This window comes from Periplaneta americana, chromosome 9 (genome assembly GCF_040183065.1).
Source record: "Periplaneta americana isolate PAMFEO1 chromosome 9, P.americana_PAMFEO1_priV1, whole genome shotgun sequence".
Taxonomy (NCBI): Eukaryota; Metazoa; Arthropoda; class Insecta; order Blattodea; family Blattidae; genus Periplaneta; species Periplaneta americana.
In genome coordinates, this window is record NC_091125.1 from 101,495,120 (window position 1) to 101,515,255 (window position 20,136).

Below are 20,136 nucleotides of genomic sequence, written 5' to 3' on the forward strand. Positions count from 1 at the left end.
GTTTCCCTCATAATTCATAAACTTAAATACTTTTTCATGTTCTCTCTCTTTTATTTTATTACTGAAGCTCATGTTTACAATATCATGCTCTTTCAACTACATTCCTTAATAAATAACATTTTTTTGTGTTAGAAGAAAGTAGGTACTGATACTTGAACATTTTTAAATGATTTTTTTTATCAGACAATCTATCAAAAGGTAGAGAAATGATCTTGCATCATATTGTAGACATAACATGCATAAATACAGACAAAAAATTCATCACAGAATGTTGGATAGTTTTTGAGTTGTGTGGAAAATGCTTCATCACTGCACAGTGAAATGAATTTTGAAAAAAAAAAAAAAAAAAAAATTAAATAATTTTTTTAATCATAAAATTATTTTTTTATAAAGCAGAAGAAAAGTGTTTTATATATACCAATTTTCATTATTGTACATGATACAATAGGCCTAATGGAGGAAAAAAATGTTAAATGTTTCCAAAATTTTACTGCTGTAAGCTGTACTTAACCCCTTAAATAAAACGTCATTAATTATAATGGTTACAAACCGTGTTATGATTTATACGCTAATCATCCAGAGATCAGTACCGTAAACATATCCGAAACTTTAGGCTTATCATTATTATTATTATGTCTTCGGCGAACAGCATGTAAATGATGTCAGAACCTGTGCGTACAGTGGACGCAAAATATCTCCGAGCCTGGCCTACGTAACAGAGAAAGCAGGGCGAGATAAGGAGAAAAACAAACAAATGATTCTGTAAAGCGGATTGTTATGCGTGTATGTAAAAACTAAAAACATCGGCTACTCACCGCTATCTATGCTGCTTGTCTATCCCGATGAAATAATTGAGTCAGAGAGTGACAGTGAGCGATGTTTTTAATTTCAGCAATGTGAAGGATTTGCTTTTATACAGTTAATGCCGCCACACCAGTCCCTTCCACCCGCAAGTCCGCTTCCAGAAATCGAAGAACGTTATCGTGATGGTCTTCAGGCTCGGAGATATCCTGTTGCCACTGTATAGTCAATTCTGGAATACAAAGCGCAGCAGCGCCACCGCTTCATGAAATTACCGACTGTACTACAATACAGTTCATATCATTGATGCTAATCCTAAATAAAATAAAATTGTGCATTATTCTTTACTTGTTAAGTAAAATTTCCTTTTGTTATTTTCACTTTCAGTGTACTAAATACAAACTTGTTAGTTATGATTTATAAAGTGGAAAATAGTAATACGAGAACGAGTATTTCACATTTTATTACACTCGCTGTATCCTGAGCTGTTGTTGATAGTCTTTGAGAAGTGTCAATGTAATTAGTACTGATATTTGAGAACGTAATTGAATTTTACATTAATTAAAGTTATGTAGTAGCTACACACTTTTGAACTCGCATATTCAGGTTATATTTGATCCTCTGGGTAACTATCGAGGCGAGAAAGTCTGCGATGTCCGTTGTGATGTACCGATGGCGGACAGTTCTTCAGGATAGAACCCGATCTGGGAGCAGGCGCACAGTTATTGGCGTGGTGCTGTGTTTTACGACGCATGCTTACGTATGTTGTGCAGGTGTTCACTCGATGAAGCACTGAAGATTCCGTGGGATCTACCCCTGAAACATACCAATGATAAATCTGAGGTGAAACGACATTCCAGTTGGAGATTAAAGTGATTCATTTTGAAGGTATGCACAGAATTCAGACAAAGAAAATCACCAACTAGACAAACCAACATACTATTGTATGTCGAAACGGATGTATTAAGGCAGCCGTGGCGAAAATATCATTGTGCGCCGAGCCACTGTGTAACCTGCAACGTGCATAGCACCTATGGAGGGAGGCGGACATCCGAAAGGGAAGTGAAGCAACTGTCTGACTTATTAGTCAAGCACTTAAATATAATTTTATACAGTACAAAGCTACAAACTAATTTTTAGTAAGTGTAACGAAGAAAGAAATGAAAAAAAAAAAAAAAAAAAAAAAAAAATAGGACATATTATCACAACCTATTAATTGTCTTCAGATTGTGTCTGCAACAGTTTCAAAATCAGGAATTATGTCACTTACTGTCGGCCGTAGTTTATCACGAAGGTATTTGTCTGTCAGTCGTGATCTAAATTTGGTTTTTACTATTTTCATTGTTGAAAATAATTTTTCACAAACGTAAGTTGTAGCGAACATGGCTTCAACAGAACAAGCGAAAAAACGAAGCTTCGGATATTTACATATTTTTTGGTAAAGATTTGAAAAGTTCAACATTTGTCAAGTCCTTACATATAGCTTTCATTTAACATCACATTGTAAATATGTGAGTTTAAATTGAAGATCTAACGACATTATTCGCACATCTGCTGAAAAAGGATCGACGTACAGAGATAATAATAATAATAATAATAATAATAATAATAATAATAATAATAATAATAATAATAATAATAATAATAATACTTCAAGTAGTATAATGCTGTTTTATGTTATAAAACCGTTTCCTAGTAATACTTGTGAACAAATCATACATTTCATATTCTCATCATATTGGCAACAAAAAAATGCGTCCTCCCATCTTCCTTGGAACTTTCGTTTTTGTAGAGGTACATGGTTTCGAGGGAGACATTGGACGATACGCCACTTGCAGGTGAGAGACAAATAAGCAAATGGAACGGAGTTTGATTCCAGTGAGTGAGAGGGTGGGGTTGGGGAACGCAGGAAGTAAGAGAAATGCACAGCTATCATTGCGAGCCACAATGTGCTCGTGAGTCACATTGTCGACACGGCTGTATCAAGGGGTTAGGTACAGCTTACAGCAGTAAAAGTTTTGGAAATGTTCAACGTTTTTTTTCCTCCATTACTGTATCTTATACAATAATGAAAATTGGTATGTCGATGGCCCAGAACCAGACTGTTCCAAGTCCATTTTACTATTTTTTTTTTCAGAAGAGGTATTTTAAGCTGCTGACATTCAAAGCTTCATGAAACAATTTGGAATAGCTTCATAGCAACCTTATGGAGAGGAATATTTACAATTTTGTTAGATTCATAAATTATGCAGGTAAGAACTGGAACACAATGAAACACACATTTTTTTCTTATAAAAAGTTGGACTTAGAACAGTCTGGTTCTCAGCCATCGATGTGTAAAACACTGTCTTTCTGCTAAATGAAAAAAAAAAATTACGATTAAAAAATTTATTTATATATATTTTTTTCAACATTCAAAATGGTGGCGTTTACTGTGCAGCGATGAAGCGTTTCCCTCATAACTCATAAACTTGTTAACTTTTTTCATGTTCTCTCTCTTTTATTTTATTGCTGAAACTCATGTTTACAATATCATGCTCTTTCAACTACATTCCTTAATAAATAATATATATATTTTTATTTTGTGTTAAAAGAAAATACTGATATTTGACCATTTTTTAAAATGAATTTATTTTTTATCAGACAATCTATCAAAGGTAGAGATGTGATCTTGGATCGTATTGTAGATATGATATTCATAAATACACACAAAAAATTCCATCACAGAATGTTGGATAGTTTTTGAGTTATGTGAGAAACGCTTCATCACTGCACAGTGAACTGAATTTTGAAAAAAAAAAAAGTAAATAATTTTTTTAATCTTAAAATTATTTTTTTCATATAGCAGAAGGACAGTGTTTTACACACACCAATATTCATTATTGTACAAGATACAGTAATGGAGGAAAAAAATTGGAATATTTCCAAAATTTTACTGCTGTAAGCTGTACTTAACCCCTTAAAGACACGGGTATGAAAATCCAATATGAAAAAATTACGTAGACACAAAAAGTAAAGAAAATTATACGGATGACAAATCAGAAATAATGATAAAGTTATTTTTAAGGGCAAGTTGAGGAAATTCCTATGAACTGCTATACAGGCATTAGGGAATATAATAATTAGGATAAATAAATACAATTTCATATAAGATTTAAGTGTGTCTACTAAACGAAATGGAATAAGCTATGGAAAACAGTAAATCGTCCAATAGCAATCATACAATAAAACTTAATGTACTACTAGATTAAGAGGAAAAATAAAGAACTATTTTTGAGACGCATATAACTAACATTTAACTGGTATGCTGTATATGATAATATCCCTCAAATATTGTTATTATGATTTATTTATCTGTATGTGACTAATGTCAAGCTTGTGTTAACTTTCTTCTTTAATTAAAGACTGAAATTCCAATCAGGATTAATATTTCTTATTTAGGATCCATTTGAAAGTATAAAGTCTATTCAGATACGAGGATATGATTGTACACAAACCATTAAATGTCACTGGAATAAAACTGAGTGAAGAAATCTAAGTTCCTGGATAGACGAACCCACTGCTGCTTTGTCCGTCACAAATTTCACGTAACATTGAAGTTATGTTTCCTTAGTCAGAAGTCATCATTACCTGAGGTGTAACTGAGTTTTCTTTAAGGGAAAATTCAATATTTTTTTCTCAGCCATGAATAATTCTGCCACCTTGAAATCTCATATATTCAACATATGCTATTTCTGAAATATTGTATGCTATTTTCAGATTTAATGAAACTATTGCCGTTACCAATACAAAATGGCACCGGTAACATGTGCCTATTAAAACGATTTGTCCGATAACTCAAACAGATTTTAAGATATTTCAGTGAAATTTTGGGCGCAACTGTGTTTCAAACTTGTGAGCAAACCTACCTAGAACTATTAGTTTAACACTTATAGTTAATTGTTTTTAAATATTTTGACCCAATAAAATTTAAAAAAATCTGATTTAAAATATAAATAAAAAAATAATTCTACTGAAAATATTTCAAAGATTGTAGTAAGTCAACGTATCTTCATTTTACATTCAGAATTAAATATAAAAAAATATTGATATTTGTAGAAATTGTCAAGGAAATAACATTTCAATGCACAAAATGCAGCTGCAATTTTGAATTGTTAATTACCCGTAATGGTGACAGGTTTTGCTAAATCTGAAAATAGTATAGACTTGCAGAAATAGCGTATATAGAGCATATAAAAGTTAAAAATTACAGAGTTATTCATTGCTGAGAGAGAAAAAAAACATATTGAATTTCACCAGTTTTTCAGTACTCAAATCTCCCTTCTCCTCCATAATATTAACGTAATGAATTCTTTTTTTGAATATCTTAATTCATATTTAACACAATAAAAAGGGATTAAGGAGTCATAAAATGAAACTACTTTCTTTCAATTTGCATTTTAACCAAAATTGTTGTTTCGAATGTGCGAGCTTGCTTATGGAATTACATGAAACAAGAGTCCATAGTGAAATATCGTCTATAACATATCAAAGAGCAGAAAATCAATTTCCTAGTGTCGGAAGTTGTCAATCTAGAAAGGAACTACTCTATACTTAACCTCTCTGAAACGATCAAGAATATAGTACCAATAAATCTAAGAGACGGTTTCTGGTTATACTGTTACGTGAGTCTGCATATTGCGAACAACGTCTAAAGCACGTGTATTGGACAGTTTAACAAACTCGCCATACAGCCCAAACTTATCACTTTGGCTATGTGTTCGAACTTTTCAAAAGAGCGTTCTAATAATGCGTATTTTTTTTTACATATGATGAAGAGGCTATGGATGTTATCACGTGCAAAATGTTCAACAAAATACAGAGTGCCGGGTAACGTATATTGCAATAATTGACATATAATTTCGTAACATAAAGCATAATCGATAGAAAATCTCTCCGACATTTGTTCTGTCACATTTTCAAGGTCATTGTTGGGTAACCTGCCGAGCAAGCTCAGAAACGAAATGAGAACAGGTTACGCATCAGTCGTTTCCTTGTTAGTCAAGATGTGGACGCCAGAGTATAAAGTGCAGTGCATGCTGATTTTCATCGATATGACGAATCATCTCATCACCGAAATCAGCTCTTTTGTGGCAATCGTCTGGTTTAAGATGATGGAGTTAGAGTTGTAAACTCGCAAACGGAGGCTCTTGTGAAGAATATCGTGAACTGTTAAATGAGGAACTTGCAATTCCCAGCTAGCCTGTGTAATTAACTTACGTGGGCTTCCAGCGAATGACTGATGCACCTGATCCACAGTCTGTTCGGTAACATGCTTTTAGGATGTGTTCCTGTTTTTATTCCAATCTCTCGTAGAGTTGTATCCCACACGTAAATGGATTTGCGTGTGGGAGGATCCACATTTCTTTCCCTTCGTGCACGTGTAACTGATTAAAATCTGCAAACCAGGGCACGCACTACAGCACTTTAAACTGGGCGCCCACATCTTGACTGACAAGGAAACGACTGATGCATAACCTGTCCTTATTCTGTCTCTGCTCTTAACAATGACTGCAAATGTGACAATAAATCTCCGAGAGATTTTCTATCGATTGTGCTTTATGTTACAAAATTATAATGTATAATTCACCAATTATATTATGTTATTTATGTTTGTCTTTAACCCAGACACTCTGTTATATAGGCTAATTATATAAATAAATAAATCTTCCTCAACCTGGTGAGGTTGCCAAAGAGAAAGAATGTTAAACAGTAACATTTAAAGTGTGACGTTAAAAATGTCTTACAAGAAGTTTGTTTGCAATAAACTGAAATTTACAATATATAATGTTTTACAATAATGAAAATTTACAGTAAAATAAAAAACAGATAAAAAATAAAATAGACTGAGAAAATTCAACTGTAACTTGAAGTACATAAAATCTGCAGAGAACCCTTCGAAGCTATCGTAGAAATTTCCTTAATATTGTTGTTGTTGGGACTCCAAATTTATGACGGAATGAGACGAATTGTTTGTTATGGTCCTTCTAGCGCCCACCATTAATTCTATGACGTCTATATCCCTGAGTTTATAAATGTTTTTGAGGAAGACACAGACATTTATTCTAACATAGAACATTGATATAATATGCATCTATCTAGGTATAGACAACACGCTAATAGATTGCAAGATTGCAACAATATTTTCGATTACACTACAAATAAGTTTATAAGTTTACTACTACTATTAATAATAATACTAATAATCACAATAATAATAGCTATAATATCACTGTTTCAGATCATATATAAGTTTTTATGTAATTTTTCTTTTTTTTTGTGTCTTGTCTGTATATTTTATATAATATCTATGTCTTATGTGTTGAACATGCATTTGTATGTCATGTGTCTATTTCATGTCATTTTTATGTCATATACGTCCTTAAAAGTAAATATGTATGTTTCTACGAAATGCTTAATTTTTTTTTCATGTAACAATTCTGTGTGATATATCCTGGGACTGTATTGCATGTAATATGTCTGTTTTTCATATATTGTGAACGGTATCTATTTCTATGTACTGTATTATATCTATTTCATCTCATATCTACGTATTTGTATATAATATAACTATGATTTTTATTATGTCATACACATGTAATATAATATGTGTATTTTATGACATAATTATGTATATATTTTATGTAAGTATTTGTACAGGGCTATAATATGTATGATTTAATTACAGGCCTAATATACCTTCGGGTAAAATAGGGTTCTGTAAACTTGGAGATAGATAGATAGATAGATAGATAGATAGATAGATAGATAGACAGACAGACAGACAGACAGACAGACAGACAGACAGACAGACAGACAGACAGACAGACAGATAGATAGACAGACAGATAGATACATAAATAAATAAATAAATAAATAAATAAATAAATAAATAAATAAATAAATAAATAAATAAATAAATAAATAAATAAATAAATAAATAAATAAATAAATAAATAAATAAATAAATAAATAAATAAATAAATAAATAAGTTTATACAAACAAAACAGGAAAGTAGCTTGACCGAATTCCATTTGATCACACCTCACATAATTTTGATACTCACGAGTCGCAAAACTAGGCTTTTGATTGCTGTCTGTTCATTGGTCTGTATAATCCTCTTGCGTGAGCTTCGTTTGTGTCTGGCATTTAAAAATATTTACATCCTAGAAAGGAGGCCAACAAGTACAAAATTAATAATATTCAACCTACGGTATTATGTAGCATAATAAAAATATGGAATATAATTTTTATCTTGAGATAAAAAAAAATGTGTATGAGAATTATATTAACCAACTATTTGCATATTTTGTATAACATATTCTTATGTACGATTATTTCACTGCTGATGGGAGTTAATTATGCACGTATGATAACATGATAGTTTAAAACTCAGGCCTAAATCAAACAAATCACCAGAAATATTAATACGTAGGTATATACAAATATACTGTATACAGGGTGTTTAAAATACGGGGCATAATTTCAGGTATGTATTTCCCACATGTAGACAATCAAAATAGTTCATTACAACATGTGTCCGGAAATCCTTCATTTCCGAGTTATGGCCTTCACAACATTGAAATTCACCGGAACGTTTTTCTTTCCGCAGGTCGTTGTCATTACAGAAGATGTTCAAAATGTCCACCTCCTGCTTGAATACAGACCTCACATCGATGTCGCATTGACCGGCGAACACGATCCCAAACTCCAGGAGTACTGCGTATGTCCTCAGAACATGCCACAATTCGATTCCGAAGGGATTCCAAATCAGGCACCGGAGACGAATAAACCAATGATTTTAAATGGCCCCACAAATAGAAATCGAGAGGGTTCAGATCAGGTGAGCGTGGAGGCCAAGCAATTGGGCCACCTCTACCTATCCATCGATCAGGAAACCTTCGATCCAAGTACCGGCGAGCCGTACGACTGAAGTGTGCAGGAGCGCCATCATGCAAGAAGTGAATGTGTTAACGATTGATCAGTGGAGTGTCTTCTAAAACGTGAGGTATGGTGTTTTCCAGGAAGTTTGTGTAAGTCTGTTTACAAGTACATGGGGTCCAACTAATCGATCACCAATGATACCGGCCCACATGTTGAGGGAGAACCGCACCTGGTGATGAGATGGAACAGTTGCACATGGGTTTTCATACGCCCATACATGCTGATTGTGGAAATTTGTTAAGCCATCTCGTGTGAACTGTGCTTCATCAGTAAATAATACTAAGGCAGGAAAGTTCGGATTTACACCACACTGCTGCGAGAACCACTGACAGAACCTAACTCGTGCAGGGTAATCTGCTGGTGACAGGGCCTGTACACGTTGCAAATGATAAGGATATAATTGATACTCTTTCAACAGTCTCCAGACAGTCGTATGAGGAACATTGACTTGCAACGCTACCCTTCGTGTGCTGATAGAAGGAGTCATGTTCACAGCCTCCAGAATCTCCTCATGTACTTCTGGAGTTGTATATCTTGGTCGTCCCCTTCCCAAACCAGGAGAGTTAAATTTTCCATACTCGCACAGACGGTAATGGAGACGTACAAATGTCTTCCGATCTGGACATTGTCGCTGTGGGTACCTCTCCTGGTACAAACGACGTGCCAGCGCAGCATTGCCGTCCGCCTTACCGTACATGAAGTGTATCTCTGCCAGCTCTTGATTTGAATACATGTCGCACAGTCTAACGCCTATACAACACTGGATGTAACCTTCGCCTCGGAATGAACTGTCAGAGTGCCCTCTTAATGTCTCCTGCAACAACCTGCGGAAAGAAAAACGTTCCGGTAAATTTCAATGTTGTGGAGGCCATAACTCGGAAATAAAGCATTTCCGGACACATGTTGTAATGAACTATTTTGATTGTCTACATGTGAGAAATACATACCTGAAATTATGCCCCGTATTTTTTAAACACCCTGTATACAAGGCGGGTCAAAAGTCACTACACATTTCAATAACAGTTGAGAACTTGAAAGCAGTTACTGAAAAATGCTTTCGAAGAAATTGATTTGATTGTGTGAGAAAAAGTGTGTTTAAAAGTGTTGCTTATTGTTCTCTTCTTTAAGTTGCATTTTCTTTTATTCATATTATAGAGTAGTTCAGGTTCTATTTTGTTTTTGATTTTGAGATTATTAGCATGAGCGTCTTAAGGCTGATATATATTTATTACTTTTATACTTTGTTGGCTTCACTTCCGTTCTTGGTTGGTATTCTTCATGTATAGGTTTATATTGTATAGTCCTCCTTTCTTTACTTAAGGGTAACTAATATATTAGAACAAAAACTATTGCAGTTTTTATCAAATGCTATTGCATACGACTCTGCAAGAGATGAAAATGACGTAGTGCACAAGTCGCCGTTAGATGTCTCCTAAGTCTCTGTTCGTCTACAGTGACAGTCAGTCACTGTGAGTTCGTCCTGTATTCGTCGTCCCAGTTTCATACGTGAACCCACTCGGATAAAGTTAAACTATTTTGTTTTAAAAATGATAAAGTGAGATTAATATTTTGAACATTTCATTTTACAAGAAGTAACATCTGGATTACTGTAGGGAGTAACTACATGATCTACATGATATAATATGCTTTAAATTGAAGACGAACTGAAGTATGTTAAATTTTATCTAAAAACCACGGGAAACAAATTGTTTATACTAAACCGAAATGTCTATGTTTATCTTTTGAGACCAATGTTATCTTCCTATATTACGCTGTGTAAGGTATCCTGAGAGAAACTTAATTCGTTGTTGTTCCTGCAATAACTCCTATGTGATATATTTATCGATTATCAGATTTTTGCTCTATCAAATAACTTAAATTGTGATACACCAAATAATAAAATCTCCTATATGTAATTATATTTCATTCTTTCGATAATGTAAGAATTCACAATATCCTATGTAACACTGCCATAGAATGAATAAATGTGTTTTTTCTTCCTACTGAAAAATTTTATATTTTGCACATAGGAGCTATTTCAGGAACAACGACGGTATGCTATATGTAAAGTCAAATTTTAACTACCACTACTATGCCACTATTGTGCTGGCTACACCAGTTCTTCAAATCACAACCTTTAGTATTTGGACAAAGAGAAAACGTTTTACATTATGTCTATTAGATAAAAATTCTATAAACTTCTTTATCTTGTGCATACTGTATATCCACAAAATTATTGTCATTATTATATTATTAGGAGCACAAAGAGAAGTTTTAAGAATCAATACCGGTATTGGTTCACACTACAGAAAGTCAAGTTATTTCCATCGTGAAACAATCAACATTGATTGAATTGTATGCAAACAGCAGCAGATATTTTTCATCCAGACCCACTACTATGAGTTCTAAATCCTTTGTGAAGAAGCCGAAATTATTCCAGCCACATTCGTAACAATCAGCGATCACTTACAATTTCTCTGTGAAATAACATACCTTCTACTAATGTGGACTTGGTGCTCAGTGATAAATTAATGGGCTATAACATTTTCAATATAAAAAAAAACTGAAGTGAAAGAACAACACAAACATGCAGGGGACTAACGCAAAAGCTTGATCTCCATGGTATAAAACTCTCAAAAGATTTTAGAATAGTCAGGACCGTCTATATTTTTCCAATATGATTATAAATATAGCTTAAAATAGAATACGAGAATAATATGGGTCAGTATTAGAATAAAATGTCAATGCAATATTAACCTAGAACTCCGAAAAATGATGAATTTTAAAACATAAATCGTAATACAAATACGCTAATTAATTTTAAACCCTTAAATTGCTTTAATAATATGGGCACAAAAGTCTGCATTCAGAATGGAAATTATTTATGCATGGTTTGTTTGAATATAAGTCTACGAGTATTCACGCCTGTTAAGTTTGAAAATATATTAGAATGTTTTTGAATAATGTTTTACAACTATTAATCACATTAAAATCGATTGCAGTGAAGTGAATAATAATAATGATAATAATAATAATAATAATAATAATAATAATAATAATAATAATAATAATAATAATAATAATAATAATAATAATGGAACTGGCCACCTTAGCTCTCGACTTAGTTGTGTCATGAGTGATGCCTTTTTGATGTCACTTATGAGGTTGAAACCTGTCTTTAATAGTAATAATAATGCCAATTCGAGATTCAAATCTGAAATGAAGTTTCTTAACAGCTGTGCAACATGTCATTTTATTATGATTTTGACTTATATTTTATCCTATAAATTGCTGAAACTTATTTTATGAAGTATATAAAAATATGTGCACAAAGTATAGCTGGTACACCCTAGAAGAAATGATTTTGTCCAATTACGAGCCGTACCTGTGAGAGCGATGCCAGTGACGGAGGACGTGTTACTGTGTCGATGACGGGCGTTGAGCGGAAGAAGTCTTCTGACGCACGGCACGTGGTCCAGCGCTGTGCAGAATCCTGCCCTAAACCGAGCGTTCATCCAGCAGTAAATAACAGGATTGTAGCAAGAATGTGACATCGCGAGCCAATGGAACGCGAACCACAAGTAAGGAATTCCTGGCCAACTTGAGATGCTGTCATCGTTGTCTAACGCCACCTGTTTTAAAGAGAAACAAAGTTTACAAATACACATAGGATTGAAAAAATTAATAACTCTTAAATAACAAAACACGTTATATTTAGAAGCCGAATTTATACAGGGTGAGTCAGAAGGAAAGGTACATAGTGTGAGGGGTGATAATATTGGTGATTCCGAACAAAAAAGTTTATATGAACATATGTCCTGTTCTTAACAATATCTGACATACAGCTGTTTAAAAGTCACGGGCATCAGTCTCATGTCATTCGTCAGCACTCACATGCGGACACAACCAGTTGTTTCAGATAACCATCTTAACGTAGTAAGGTATCTTGATTTCCTTCAAAACGTGTTACCAGAATATTACACTATAGCCTATTGGTCAGGAGTAACAACACTATTTCCTAAACATAATTACAGTACTGTAATTTTGTTAATTCGGCCACAGAAGACGATGATACTATGTTAGTCATACAGAGAATGAAATTCATGACCGTAACAAATGCTGCTTGAAAGCAACATCATATAAGTATCAAAATTTGATTTGTTATAAGGTACACGTACCAAACAACTCCACCTTAACACTTAAGTCGCTGTTGTTCTGGAAATAAGTTACGTACAAAGACAAAAATTACGACAAAGAAACTTTAATCTTATCTTTAGAAAATACCACAATAAAAATGGTGATATTGTATACTGGAGAAGAATTAGAACTCAAATACGAAAACGTTGTACACTGACGTTATTAGGAACAACTTGTCTAATTAACGCCACCTATTTTCTAGTAACCTATACACTTATAATTATTAATGAATTATTTTTCCTAAGTGACACAAATTGAACTAAGCAACTACATTTGAGTTTCTGTTAATATAATAAAGAGTACAAAATCACTAATGAAATATTCTTGATCTGAAGCTGAAACACCAGATGGATGAGGAAAACATGTTTTCCGGTAACTCCTTACTTTCAAAAAAGGAGACAACGAGAGACAGTAGAAAGTTATAAACGCAAAAGCATTAACCTTAGTTAAATATGAATGTTTTCCACAAGTAAAACAAAAAAATTAAGAGTTTGATAAACAGTTTAACCAATATCATCACACTGTACATTCTGGACATTTTTAAGTTGAAAGGTTAGTGTTTTTCCTTATGTTTCCACATTTACCATGTAAATACTTCATAAGATATGAACATAAAAGCAATGAAAGTACTATTAAAAAACTGAGGACTATCGTTAAACAAATGAGTACCGTATTAACATGTCTTAAAATTTTAACGCCATGTGGCGTTAAAGTGCTACTGAGTAATTGATAACATTAAACGCCTGTTTCTCTAACATTTTCAAATTTTATAGATAGAAAATATTTTCTCTGCATAGAAGAATGTTTAAGGACCTTGAAAATATATAGTTTAGTGTATTTATCATTTGCTTAACACACAAAATAAAATATTGTCTCTTATCTTGAGATAAGAACAGCCTTTCACTATCAACACACAACAGCAAAATGGTGGAATATCATGTCACTGGTAAATGTCAGCGGACAGCTAGTAACTCATTTCATCACTACATGGCAAGCGAATGCAGGCTACAGTAGTGCACTACCAAAATCAAGTGTCGTTAACAAGAATTAATAGGGTGGCGTTAAAGATATAGCCTACATGGCGTTATTTGTCTCAGGGGCCTTATTGAATTATTTCAACGTTACAATTGCTTGTTTGTTAAAATATGTATATGATAACGTTATGCAATTAGTGTGTTTTTGGAAAATATAATTTCAATTAATGCTCCGCCATAAATGTTGTAACTAAAACCTTGTGCATCCCTCGTGTTTATCGTACGGCTCGTCCTCCCCCCCACACTTTACCTGCACTTAGTTTACGTTTTCACTGTGCCTAAACGAGACGCTCTACTGTATTATTCAGGCGCTTCTTGACTTTTCGCTAGATATTTCACGTATTCCTGCAACTTCTCTTGATTATGTCATGCCTATTTCCTTCAACCCGTGCATAATCCACATGACGAAGAGCAAGAAGAACATTACTATGACAGACAGCAAGGAGAATATGACGGTGACAAAGAGCAAAAAGAACTTGAATTTGATAAAGAGTAAACATTACGAGAATTAAACAAAGAGCAAATACAACTTGCATGTAACAAAGGGTAAAAGCATGACGGTGACAAAGAGTAAAAAGAACTTGAATTTGATAAAGAGTAAAAATTACAAGAATTAAACAATGAGCAAATACAACTTGCATGTAACAAAGGGTAAAAGCATGACTGTGACAAAGAGAAAAAAGAACTTGAATTTGATAAAGAGTAAAAATTACAAGAATTAAACGAAGAGCAAATACAACTTGCATGTAACAAAGGGTAAAAGCATGACGGTGACAAAGAGCAAAAAGAACTTGAATTTGATAAAGAGTAAACATTACGAGAATTAAACAAAGAGCAAATACAACTTGCATGTAACAAAGGGTAAAAGCATGACGGTGACAAAGAGCAAAAAGAACTTGAATTTGATAAAGTGTAAAAATTACAAGAATTAAACAAAGAGCAAATACAACTTACATGTAACAAAGGGTAAAAGCATGACTGTGACAAAGAGCAAAAAGAACTTGAATTTGATAAAGAGTAAACATTACGAGAATTAAACAAAGAGCAAATACAACTTGCATGTAACAAAGGGTAAAAGCATTACGGTGACAAAGAGCAAAAAGAACTTGAATTTGATAAACAGTAAAAATTACAAGAATTAAACAAAGAGCAAATACAACTTGCATGTAACAACGGATAAAAGCATTACGGTGACAAAGAGCAAAAAGAACTTGAATTTGATAAAGAGTAAAAATTTCAAGAATTAAACGAAGAGCAAATACAACTTGCATGTAACAAAGGGTAAAAGCATGACTGTGACAAAGAGCAAAAGGAACATGACTGTTGGTAATAAAGAGTAAGAAATACATGTTGCTAATAATGTAGAAGAGAAACATGATGGTGGTAAAATTAAGGACCACATGTTGGTGAAAAAGTAAAAAAAGAAAAAGGCTGTCACAAATAGTAAGAACAACATGATAATGACTAAGAGTAAAATTAATATTATGGTGAGTAGGAATAAGAGGAACATGATGGTGATAAAGAGAAAGAGAAACAAGACTGTGACAAACACTAAGAATATGTTAGTGATAAAAAAGAAGAAGAACCTGACTCCGATATAGAGTATCAAATATATAATGTTAGTAAAGAGGAAGAACAAGATGGTGATAGTAAGAACATTATAATGATAAAGATTACAAGAAACATAACATTAACAGAGAAGAAGAGGAATGTGATAATAAAGAATAAGAGGAATATGATGGTGGTAAAAAATAAGAAGAATTTGATAATGATAAAAAGGAAGAATATGAAGATAACAGAAAATAAGAGAAACGTGTTGGTGTTAAAGATGACGAGCATGATACTGATAAAAACGAAGTACATGATAGTGTCAAGAACGAAGAAGAAATGACTATGTTTGATTATGATAATGATACTAATACTAATAATAAAATTATTGTCTGACGAAAAGGAAGAAGTCGATCATTATGTAAATAATTAATTAAATGGCGATCTTACTCGTGTTAATTATGTAAGCATGTAAGCATCATAAGGAAGACAAAACAAAAACTCAACAAACACAAAAACACACAAAACACAACACAAACACAAGAACACAAGAAATACATCACACTAACATACGAAAACAAAAACACACACAAGATCGTATCCTCATTCAGAAAACAGAAATACAACATAGCATACAGAACAGAAAACACACTACAAAGACAACTCAACACACAAACAAATAAATACAACCACACAAGCGTATACAAACTCACATGCAATAGTTGCGACAGTTTCTACTTTGGACAGACAGGCAGATCATTCCAAACTCGATACAAAGAACACATTAAAACAATAACCAGAGGACACAATATATCTACATATGCCGAACACATAACTAATGCCAACCACACATACAATAACATAAACACAGACATGGAAATCCTACACATACAACCCAAAAACCAAAAACTCAACACACTAGAACAATATGAAATATACAGACACACTAAAACACACTCTAATCAAATTCTCAACACACAGATCAATTTCAGAACACACACTATTTGACACAACTCTTCATCACACGAACGCACCCACACAACAGGCAGCGAAGTAGATCTAGTAGGCTCTGAGGATGTGTCAAGTAACACCGAAACAGCTGTAAGCCACACATGCTTACATAATTAACACGAGTAAGATCGCCATTTAATCAATTATTTATATTCAAGTGTTAAAAGTAGTGTACGAAAGATTCAACATGGATCATTTTGTATCGTGTCAGTCTTCATCTCTATTGCGTAGATATATTAGTCACATATCTGACATATCTATGACAGGAGAAAGAAAATACAGTTAAGAGAAGTAAAAGATAAATTTAAACAAAGTTACAATTGGAGCTACTCGTGTTAACCTGTTGTCATCTCCGTGTTTGAACTGGCGGTGTTTGGGTTTCGGATTGTCACGACGTGTCTGTAAACCGAGATATAAATGTGCAAGCTGTCAGTGTTTGGAATTCAAGTAATGTTTAATTTTACTTTCAACACAAGTGTACACCGAGTCTGGAGGTTGCCTCGAGGCATTTTAAGTTCCAGTGGCTTGCGGTGTGACTCCTGCTTCAACAACAACCCCTTGCAAACGAACAGCTGCTGTATTTTTAATGAAAACGTGTTCATGTGAAATGCATGAGTCTAAAACCATAATATGCAAGCTGGAATTTTAGTCCACCGCTGTGGATTAATGGTTAGCACATCTGGCCATGAAACGTGCAGGCCCCGGGTTCAAATCCTGATTTGGGACAAGTCATCTGGATCTGGTTGGGGTTTTTCCGGGGTTGTCCCTCAACCAATTGAAGCCGAATTAATTCATATATCATCATCCATATATTAGCTCGGATTAAGTTCACGGTGCGGCGTGTTGTACTTGTACAAGAGCAAGGCCTTTCGGTTACTCCAGCGGTCATCAGCACAGTGCACCCTCGGGCTAGCGTCTTTTACCCGCTAATAAAACATTGCATTATCACGCGTCCGTGGCCGCTGGGGGGTATTCTTCCTCTCTCTCTCCCTTCTGCACGACGGTACATATTCCGAAACTCTTCTTACCCTTTATCCATTTCAGCGCATGCTGACGACCACTGGGCTACCCAGTCATTCAGAAAACAGGAGTGGTAAGTACAATAAGCCTCAAGCTGCAGTGCAAGCCTTCGGGTCCCTCCTACGTATAAGAGGGAGGGAGGGAGGGAGAGAGAGAGAGAGAGAGAGAGAGAGAGAAAGAGAGAGAGAAGCTGACATGACATGACGCAGTTATACCAAAGTTTCTATAACCTATACGATTAAAAAAAAACTAGGGTACTCAGTGAATTAGAAACGAAAACATTTGAAAGGAATTAAATTGAAGTACTAAGCTACGTTGATTTGTATGACCTACAAAATGAGATGAAATCAGTAATCTCACTACTAACCAAAATAGAAACAATTCTAAAGATTACACGATATAGTATTAAAAAACCGTAAAACAACATCCAGGAAAAGAATATCATATTTCTAAAAGCGTGTTGAGGCGTATGTATCATAATAATTTAATGGAGGATTTTCATTATTGTAATAGATTTGAGTCGACTTTCATAAATTATAGAATTATAGATCTTTTCAAATTACGACAGAAGGACATGGACCTCCATAATATTGTCTGTTTACAAGCGAAACATTATACATCTTGATTACACAACTTTTAACATTATATCACTGAGGAATATATATAATTTATTATATATTAATTTATTATTGATTTATTTAACCTGGTAGAGATAAGGCCATCAGGCCTTCTCTTCCCCTCTACCAGGGAATTACAACTACAATATTAAGAATAAAATTTACAAATACAATAAAAATCAAAGTAGGCTAATAAAGATTTGCTGATTAATAAAGGCTAGACACTTTAATAATAATAATAATAATAATAATAATAATAATAATAATAATAATAATAATAATAATAATAATTTAACCTGGCAGAGTTAAGGCCATACGGCCTTCTCTAACAATCAACCAGGAGTAAAACTGCCTTACAAAAACACTACAAATTTAGAAGGTACACTACAATTTTACACACAAAACTGAATAAGATAATAATAATATAATGTAAACAATTGTAGAAGTTAAGAAGAAAGAAAATAGCTATTTTATTAAAAATTAAACCTACTCTACGCAGTAAGAAAATGCTTAATAAGTTTGTTTTTGAACACTGCTAAATTCCGACAGTCTCTGATATCATTGGGTAGAGTATTCCACAAGCGCGATAGCGAGATTGTGTATGATGATGAATACGATGATGTCTTATATGTTGGTATGCTATATAACGTACTGGTGATAGTGAACTAGGTTTAATGTTATCCTTGTTGATTAGTTCATTAACACGAGAAAGTTATATATATATATATATATATATATATATATATATATATTCCTCAGTGATATAGTGTTAAAATTGTGTAATCAAGATGAGACAAGTCGTACAATACACAAACACAGGTCTCCGCGAATTAAAGCCATAAAGAACATCGCCCCACATAAGCTTAAATCATGAAACACATCAAGTAAAAAATATTACTTCAGAGAAAAAGACGTATATAATGCACATAATGTGTGGGGCATAAACTTGGAATTTGAAAATGAAATACATATAAAGATAAACAACTTACTAAAAAATTAAAATTTGGGGATTCAGTTTTGTCAAGAATTTTAAACGCCCTTTTCTCAGAAGTAATATTTTTGACATAATGTGTTCCGCTTGTAAACCGACGGTATAACAGAATACAGATAATGAATAATTCGTGCCATGTTAAATTTAACGGAAACATGACTAGAGTTTCCACTAAACGCAAAACCTGCAACTTTTATCCATTACATGTACAGTGACAAAACAGCAGCAACACAAGTAATAATAATAATAATAATAATAATAATAATAATAATAATAATAATAATAATAATAATAATAATAATAATAATAATAATAATGACAGTAAGAGTGTTATTTCATTGTTTCTGAATGAATTGTTGCGCTTAAAATCTGTCAACAAACTCGTCCTTAATATTTAATTTCTGACAGATTCACTTCTTTTCTTTTATCGGGCGCTACAACATCATCTAGATAATGTGGCTTTCCTTTTTGACCAACATCAGAATTCTCGTCCATAGTGAGCCTCCCTGAGTGTGTGGACAGCACAACGCAGGGCCACCGCGTAGACGTCGCAGGACAAGTAAAAGAAAAGGTACGGACATTCAGTACCGTGGAACGGAGGTAAATCTCTGTCCACGCCTGGAATCGAACTACCGATCGTAGATTCGTAATCTACTCAGCCATAGCAGTTTAGACGTACTTACCATTAAAATATTGAACGGCAACCAGCACGCTGTGAAAATTATGACGACAATCACCATCATTTTGATCATCTGCAACAAAAGAAAGTACGCGTTAAATCACTAAATATTTATGCTTATTCGTTATATCGTTGGCTTACAACCAAAACACATTTAGTCAAAATTATGACTTCTGAGAAAAAGGCGTTTTTCTTCTAAGAAATTGAATCCTCAAAATACTATTATTTTTAGTTAATTCTTTCTATTTAAATGT

The 20,136-nt window shown here is 33.5% G+C and overlaps 1 protein-coding gene across 1 annotated transcript; it reads right to left on the reverse strand.

The window, feature by feature from the left end:
- Window positions 1–454: 454 nt before the first annotated feature.
- LOC138705684 (RYamide receptor-like) lies at window positions 455–19,951 on the reverse strand. The gene is made up of 3 exons (XM_069834265.1): window positions 19,887–19,951; window positions 12,171–12,417; window positions 455–1,617 (listed from the first exon to the last, which is right to left on the reverse strand). The coding sequence occupies exons 1-3, from the start codon at window positions 19,944–19,946 to the stop codon at window positions 1,409–1,411; spliced, it is 516 nt and encodes a 171-aa protein (XP_069690366.1). The 5' UTR covers window positions 19,947–19,951; the 3' UTR covers window positions 455–1,408.
- Between the last annotated feature and the right edge of the window lie 185 nt (window positions 19,952–20,136).